This window comes from Onychomys torridus, chromosome 18, assembly GCF_903995425.1.
Source record: "Onychomys torridus chromosome 18, mOncTor1.1, whole genome shotgun sequence".
NCBI lineage: Eukaryota > Metazoa > Chordata > Mammalia > Rodentia > Cricetidae > Onychomys > Onychomys torridus.
In genome coordinates, this window is record NC_050460.1 from 49,131,921 (window position 1) to 49,140,620 (window position 8,700).

At 43.1% G+C, this 8,700-nt stretch overlaps 1 protein-coding gene across 1 annotated transcript in view; it reads left to right on the top strand.

The window, feature by feature from the left end:
* Jmjd1c (jumonji domain containing 1C) overlaps positions 1-3,572 on the top strand; it is a 168,977-nt gene extending 165,405 nt beyond the window's left edge. Inside the window, exons 26-27 of the mRNA XM_036167652.1 lie at positions 2,140-2,271; positions 2,692-3,572. Of these exons, the coding sequence (XP_036023545.1) occupies positions 2,140-2,271; positions 2,692-2,781 (222 nt within the window). The 3' untranslated portion in view covers positions 2,782-3,572. The remainder of the gene's footprint in view (positions 1-2,139; positions 2,272-2,691) is intronic.
* The last annotated feature ends 5,128 nt before the right edge of the window (positions 3,573-8,700 follow it).

Below are 8,700 nucleotides of genomic sequence, written 5' to 3' on the forward strand. Positions count from 1 at the left end.
GGAAACTCTTCAAAGTGTCCTGCTTTGAAACTGGATCCTTTCCTCTTTAACCCTCAAGCTTTCAGCAAAATGTGTCAGATAGGGGTTGTTCAGAAACACATGCCATTCTGTAAGCATTAGTAAAAGGGGGCAGTCTGAAAACATTTTAAAGCAGCCATAAATTGGCAAAGCTGACATAGCCTTTCCAAGCTCTGGGAGGTAACTCAGCTCCGAAGAGCCAGAAGGTCGTTTTTTAAGAAGAAAGTCTCTTTAAGGAAATCTCTGTCAGCACACACAGCTGACCACTGAAAAAAATGGGACAGAGACTTCCTGACCATGCCCATCAAGAAATACAGCCTTCTCAGAAACTCTGCAATGTGACTAAAGGATGACTGCTGTTCTAAGCGACCCAAGACACCAAACCTTGAGGCCAGGGAGAATGATTACCAAAGCTCACATTATACTGGTCAGATGACCAGTTTTCAGCCTAGAGTGCTAAACGCCATGTACAGAAGCAGAAAAGGATGGCCTGTTCAGAGGAGAGAATGTATTGACAGAAATGTCCCAAGGAAGCCCAGAACTTGGACTTAGAACACAAAGAACTCAAGGAAATACTACCATGAGTAAATATCTAAAGGGAAACCACAAGGATGATGAATGAAGAGAATAAAAAGAACAAGACATTGAACAAAGGATCTAAGTGAGAATTTTGGATCTGCAAGTGATTTTAGGTCATGCTAGAGCTAAACATACCAAAAGGTAACATCCTAAGACTCCTGAAGGACTCACTCACCCCACAGCATGCCCAGATAAGACACGGGAGACACAAAGCATTGGAGACTATGTAGCTGGTATGAGAGAGTTAATGTAGAATGTAAAGCATCTGTTAGACAAGACATCACAGGAGTTGGGCTCCTGTTGACTTGCCATTTATTGGCTGATTTGTCTTGGGACAGGAGCTGAGCATCTCATCCATAGTCCACTGTTCTGAATAGAGCATCTGTTCTACAGACAATAGGAAGACCCAGTGAGACTGTACAGACACGCTGCACATGTGAGGAACCAGCAGCCTAATGAGCACAGAAACAGAGCGCTTACTTTATGGTGCTACCAACTTGTCAATAGAGGCACAGTGCTTGAGTTAAACAACTCTGCAGACTTCAGCAGCTGTTCAGGTGGTCACATGTCCAGAGGAGGAATTCTAGCCCCTCTGGAATTCCATCACCCTGTCATCAATTAGAGTCTTTCCCACAGTTTCCATTTCCCACTTACTGTCAGCTTCATCTCACTCTTCCCAATTAAATTTGTTTTGCAAACTTAATAATTAGAGTAAATGTAAGTGCTTAGTTTTTCAGTTTTTCCTCCTTTCCCAGGAATTTTTATGGCATTTTAAAACCTCTTTTGAAGACAACTAAAGACAATAAAAAGTCTCAGATTAGATCCACTTGGGCCTTCTCTGTTCTACAGAGCATTCAGAGAAAGCAGTTGTTAGGAACCAGGATGTGCAGGAGGTGTGACTGCTAATCAAATGGCATAATGCTGACTGGCTCCCGAAGAAAACCATGTAGTCAACCAAGAGAACCTGTTTGGAAAAACTAAAGCTCGGAAGGTCTCTTTAATTGGCTAATTGGAAACAAAGGCACAAAGAGCAAAATATGTAGATCAGTTCTGAAACTAAAGTCCCAACCCCAGTGCCTAGCAAATGAATGAACTAAGTTCAGTTGCCTTTCCTTTCCTTTATTCTCTGATCTAAGAATTACCGTTGACATGAGTAACAAAGGAATAGCAACCACACAGATTGAGTGCTTCTTACAGCCTCTCTCCTTAGCAGGGTTTAACACAATACATTCCGAAAGCCCATCTAGACAGTATTGACAATTTAGGATCTTATTAGCCTCTCCAAAGGATTCCTGGAAAAGTCATTTGTTTTTAATCATTTAAAAATACTTCATTTACAAAGTCACTTCACATGAAGCTTTTTGGTGACATAACCTCATTAAAGTGTGGTCTTAAACTCTGAAATCCATTTGATGTTTTGGGAAAATTCTCTGGCAGAATTGTCCTTTGTATTTATTCATTTTAGACAGCTTGGCTTCTCTTTGCTTCCACTCTGACCTTCTATTCTAAGATTTGTATTTCACACTTTTTCTTTCGGAATAGGTACAAAACTTTCACAGCTGTATTCAGGTAACCGAAGACTTTGTCTCCCCTGAACATCTTGTACAGTCATTTCATTTAACGCAAGAACTGAGGCTTTTGAAAGAAGAAATCAATTACGATGATAAACTACAGGTAAGCAGTGTTCCAAGAAGATCCAGTTTTGTTTTGTTGGCTTTTTTTTTTTTTTTTTTTTTTAATTTATTTAGAAAGCAGGATGTATACACTCCAGCTTAGGCAGCTACTGTCTTTTTGGCACACTAGGATAACCACAGTCAACATCAACATGGGTTTAACTGAACTCACTGACTGGTGTTGAAATTCTGGCCCATGGCACTTTGAGCCTTTATGTGTCCTGTCTTCAATTTGATATTCCTTGGTTCCCTTAAAGTTACCCCTTTGCTTTTTAAGAAGGCATGTTGTGCATGCGCTATCATATAGTCCCCCACTTGAGAGGCTGCAGCAAGAGGATTGCTGTTGACTTTGAGGCTCACTTGGGCTACAGTGAAATCCTGTCTTGAAATATATGTATTTAATTTTGTTTATCTCTTTCAGGTTAAGAATATCTTGTATCATGCAGTCAAAGAAATGGTGAGAGCTTTGAAGATACATGCAGATGAGGTAGAGGATATGGAGGACACCTAGGTGGTTGGACCTGGACACTCCCTGAGTGACAGTAGGTCTGACTTGAGCTCCATTAAACCATCAGTGCCAAGAAATTCTCTTTGTAGTAATTACTTGCTACTGACACCATACCAGTAGAGCATTATGTCACGGCCCCCGTGACTCAATGCTAGCTGTAAAACAAGCTAAATTTAACAGCAGCACTATATAGCTGTTCCTGTATCATAGTGTATATGATGTTTGTGAAGATGCCAGATTTAAAATGATGTATTTATTTTTGGTAAAAAACAAAAAAAAAATCTATGCTATATTGTTGATCAAGTGTAAATGTGCTCTTGTACAGTTTAATAAAATAACTGATATTTTTCACTACATTGAGACAGTTACTGTGAGAATAAGACATAAAACACCAGCTGTTGCCTGCGTTTGGAAAATTGCTGGATTGCACAGCAGTCATGTTATAATCAGAAAATTACTGCCAAATAACTGTAAAATGTGTAAAATAGAAAGTATATAAAGTAGATACTAAACTCAGACACTTCAATATTTTGTTGAAGCTATTGACTGTACAATTAAACATTTTCAAAAGGTGTAATTTATTTAAAATTGTCTCATTTTGGTAAAATTTATGTGAAGTTTTAAAGCTAAATATTAAACTTAATATGCTATGTAAATATATACATATATACATTTAAGGATGTATTTTTTTAAAACATTGGCTTGCTTTTGTTAAAGTACAAGTGTTACATATGGCTTTGTACATTACAGTTGAAAGGGGTTTTACATTTTCCATTAAAAGACTTTATCAAGAAGCCTGACGTCCAGTTCTCCCTCTGTGGTTAACACTGCTGAGGAAAGCAGAGTTTGCAGCCACAGGCTGTGATCAGGACCTCTGCTCCTCAGTGTGTGCCCTGCCAGGTTAGTTGGTTAGAGTCGATCACCACTGTCCCTGCTGAGTGCTTGAGTCCATCACTGTCCCTGCTGAGTGCTTGAGTCGATCACCACTGTCCCTTCTGAGTGCTTGAGTCCATCACTGTCCCTGCTGAGTGCTTGAGGCTAGCTTTTGCTGCTGGAGTATGTGGTTCTCTGTTGACATCTCTGGGGACTGAGAAAAAAGGAGTAGCCCATGTTGGCTACCTGAAGTTTGCTTAGATTTTACCGATTTATGTCCATCATCATTTAGCTTCATGTGGGCTACTATGACACACTTTTTACCCAGGCGAGGTTCAACAGGAGTGTGCAACTCATTTCACATTGGTTACTTATGCCTGGTACAACCAGTAAGATGGAAGTTAACTGCTTGCCGGGATGAAAATGTACTGAAGACTATTTTGCATGTGAGCTTTGTACTTAATATCATTTTCTCAGTACGGTTTCTTGACAGTCTCTCTCCCCCTCCCATCCCACTCCCTGTTTTTATGTGTGTTTTCTTTTTTTGCGGGGGGTTGGGGGGTGGGACAGGGGGGTTTGAGACAAGGCTTCTCTGTGTAGCTTTGGAGCCTGTCCTGGAACTCACTCTGTAGCTCACTCAGTTCCAGGCTGGCCTCGAACTCCAGAGATCCACCTGCCTCTGCCTCCCAAGTGCTGGGATTAAAGGCGTGCGTCACCACCGCCTGGCTTGTTTGGTTTCTTGAAACATGTTCTCTTACAGAGACCTGGGTCTGACATTTTGGGCAAGCCTGGCTGACCAGGAAGGCTCAAGGATCCATCTCCATCTGTCTCCCCAGCACTGAGATTATAGACATACACCACCACTTAGCTTTTTATGAGTGAGATTTATGTAGGATTGCCCTCAAGTCCTCATGCTTGCCTAGTAATTTGATGAACAGAACTATCGCCCTAGCACCTCAAGCAATAATTACCACTTTTCTTTTTAGATTTATTTATTTATTCTGCACATATCCCTGCAGGCCAGAAGAGGGCACCAGATCTCATTACAGATGGTTGTGGTTGCTGGGAATTGAACTCAGGACTTTCAAAAGAGCAAGCAGTGCTCTTAACCTCTGAGCCACCTCTCCAGCCCCTAATTACCACTTTTAAATTCTGTCCTTTTGGTTGCCTCTGTTGTTTCTCATGTATGAAAAGATGTTACTGTGTCCATTTCCTTTGTAAAGTGACTGTAGGGATTATCTAAATCTACAAGACAGAGAGAGACCTAGCTCAGTAGTTAATCAAAAGCCTGCTCTGCAATCATGGAAATTGGGGGGTTTAGATCATCCCAGTACCATGTAAGCAGTGGGGTATCCCTACCAATAAATGCCTCCTTGGGGGTGAAGACAGGATCACTTGCAGTTGCTGGTCTCCAGGGACTGGGGAGATGGCTCAAACGTTAAGAGCACATACTGCTCTTGCAGAGGATCCAAATTGGGTTCCCAGGATCCACATAGATGGCTCACAACTACCTATAACTCTAGCTCAGGGGATCTTACACTCTATTCTGGATTCTGTGTACCTGCATATACACATAGACACAAAAGAAGTCTTAAAAATAAACATGTTCCATGTTCAGGTAGCAACCCTTCCTCAAAGGAATATCACAGAGCAGTAAAGGAGGACACCTCTTGTCCTTTTCTGGCCTTGGCAAACATGGGTATGCTTGCACATGTGCACATACCCTCACCACACAAATATCTTCAAAAGAGAAAAGGAATGAACTAAATGTGTAGAATAGGACCAACAAGGTCAGGAGGCTTTTATGAAAGCGAACCTGCATACATATGGCAGTCATTGCCCTTAGCCCTCCTCCACATGGGTGCTGCTTCTTGACCAACGAATGTACATGTCCATTTCTTTGCTGTGTATATCCTGAGATTGAAACACCCTTTGTCCGTATGTTCTCCTTTTGGCTCATGAAATACAGGCTGAAGTGCCTAGTTAAGATCTGGGGGGGAGAACTCTTAAATATTTGAATGTATACGATATGCAGGGATGCAGCCTGCTATGAAGGAGGGAAGCAATGCAAGTCAGCTATCATTCTATAGTTATTCAGTCCATTATGCACTGGGGTATAGCAGGCCAGACAGGATACAAAGCCATGCGTGTTGCTCATCTTGTAGATTCAGAAGTTGACTAATTTGCAAAAGTCAGGACATTGATGATTACACAATTAGGTAAGTGTCCCTTGAAGCCACCTGAGTGAAGCGAATTGTATTCAGAGTACTCTGGCTCCCAGTCTTTATTGTTTGAGATACTTTCTTAGTCCAGACTGGCTTCAAATTCCCTGTGCTGACGAGGCTGACCCTGATTTTTCTGCTTCTATGGCCCTAGTGTGAGTGCTGAGGATGTATGCTTGTACCACTCTATTAGGTTTAGGGCATGTACCCTACCAACATAGATCCCACACCCTTAGGAGACTTGAAATGAAAACTGACACCGAGTTACTAGCTGTAGAAAGTTCAATTTCCAGTCTTGGCAAAGGAGGTTTTCACAGCTGACTTCAGCCGTTCTGTCAATCTCATTGAGTTGTGTGGTGTGACTCGTGGTAGGCACTGACCTAGTATGCACAAGACTGTGGTTTGACTCCCACACCCCAAAAAAAGAAATCATTCATCTTTCACAAGCCATCCTAGATGCAGCGAAGAACTAGAAGTTTGCTTTTTGTGTGTGTTTTGTCTCAATAAAAGTTCAGTCCTGGGACCAATGGAGGCTACTGTGTGAAGGTCAAAGCTGCAACTTAGGACGTGTCTACCGCCACTCCCTCTGTCCTTTCTTCATTGACTGTGTGTACGTGCACATGGGACATGTGGAAGTCGGGGGAAGTGGTAGGTGCTGGTTTTCTCCTTCCACCATGAGTTACAGGAATCTAACTAGAATCATGAGTTGTGGCAGCAAACACCCCTACCCACTGAACCATCTTGCTATCCCTGGACCTTGTATTTGAATGAAAGGTCTCACACACACACACCCGACCCCCCAGCCACCTTGAGATTCAACTGAGGCTGCAGTGGTGTTGCATACCTTTAGTCCTATCTCCAGAGGCAGAGAGGCAGGTGGCTCTGAGTTGAGGCTAACCCAGTATACAGAGTGAGTTCCAGGACAGCCAGGACTACACACAGAAAGAAACCCTGTCTCAAAAAAAAACGAACAAAATACTGTTTTTGTTTTTTGTTTACCAGAAGACCCTGGGTTTACTTTGCAGCACCCACATGGCGGTTCACCTTTTATAACTCCAGTTCCAGGGGATCCATCACCCTCTTCTGGCTTCTATGGGCACCAGGCACACAAATGGTTCGCAGACATATGCAGGCAAAATACCCATGTGCATAAACAAAAGTCAAGTCAAAGGGGACAAGTCTTCAGTGCCTAATGGTGCTTACACATTTCTTTAAAAAGTCCTTATTTGTGCGGGGTGGGGGGGTGGGGGGGTCAGAGGACAATTTGTATAAACTGGTTCTATCTTATGGGTCCTGAGAAACAGAGCATTTGTCAGGCTGGGATTAATGCCTTTACCCACTGAGCCATCTCACCAGCCCCCGTTTCTTTTACTTTTAAAATTGGGTTTCCCTATCTGCTCTAGAGTAGAAAAGCAGTCAGTGGCAGAGAGCTCACATAGCATACAAGGTCTTGAGTCCCATCCCAAGATTGCCAAGACCTCAGTCAGACCCTTCCTTCTGTACATAGCGTGCTGGAAGACACAAGACTAGTTTCTCACTGTCACTGTCCACCAGATGGCACTGTTGGTTATCAGTGGTTTCTAAAGGGAAGGACTGAAACATCCCCTAGTAGCTACTTCCTGAAATCACTTATTAAACTGACAGGAATTATGACAAAGTGATCATATTTCACCCCGAACCATCTAGAACATTGGTTCTCAACCTGTAGGTTGCAACCCCTTTAGAGACCGCACATCATTTACATTACTATTCATAACAGTAGCAAAATTACACTTCTGAAGTAGCAACATGGGTGGCAGATACCAAACATGAGGTCACAGCCTTAGGAAGGTTGAGAACAACTTGTAGTGGGTAGCTGTTCCAGCTTTGTCCTGGAAATACTATCCCATTGAGGCTTCCAGTAACTGTCACGCCTATGAGGTGGGGCCAAGACAGGAGCCCTTAAGACAAGAGATCCTAATGTGCATGCTCTCTTGGTTCCTGGATCCTGGAAGCTGGAGGTAGACAGAGCAGAATTCCCCAGAGAACACCGCTGGACTGAACTACACCTTCCCCGGACCCTGTAACCTATCCCTTTACTTGTAAGCTACCCCACAAAATAAACCTCCCTTTTAACTATGTGGAGTGGCCTTAATATTCCCACCAGTAACTACTGCTCTAGAATGATTCAGTAACCTCTAGTCCTGAAGGTTTAGATGGCCCCACACTGTGTCTCACTCTACCTAGTGACATTCAACTTAAGGACTCAACTGTTAGCAACTACCTACAAAGGGCCACCATCAGTCTGGAAGTCTCCACGTGCAAGAGGGAGCACGTGAGTAAAGTCAGGCATGGCAGCGCAGTGCTGTGGGGAGCAGACAGAAGTGCTCCAGAGCTCAGGGCCAGCCAAGCTAGCTGATCCAGGGAGCTCCAGCTTCAGTCAGAGGTCCAGGCTCAAAAGACGAGGAGGGAGGCTGAGGAAGACACTGATGTTGGCTTCTGTTTGCACAGGGCATGCACACACTTGATGCTCTCTGGGAAGAATCAACATTTCTTTCACCAGACATCTGAGTATGTATGTGTCACCTGGTTTTTCTCTTCATCCAGTACCTTACTTTTGACACCAATTGCTATGGGTTCTAAACTCAACTCGTTTTCTGGTAAGAGGCTAGTCAATCAGATGTCCTTCAGTTTCCTTCAGTTCTGAGACTTACCTGTATGTGAAGCCCACGAGTGTCCACCTTGGGCCAAGACCCAGGTTTCACTTCTGCTCACCAATTGGAGGTTAGTCCTTTGGCACAGTTTGGGTTCCTTTGCTAGAATAGTCAGGTGAACAAAACCCATTTGA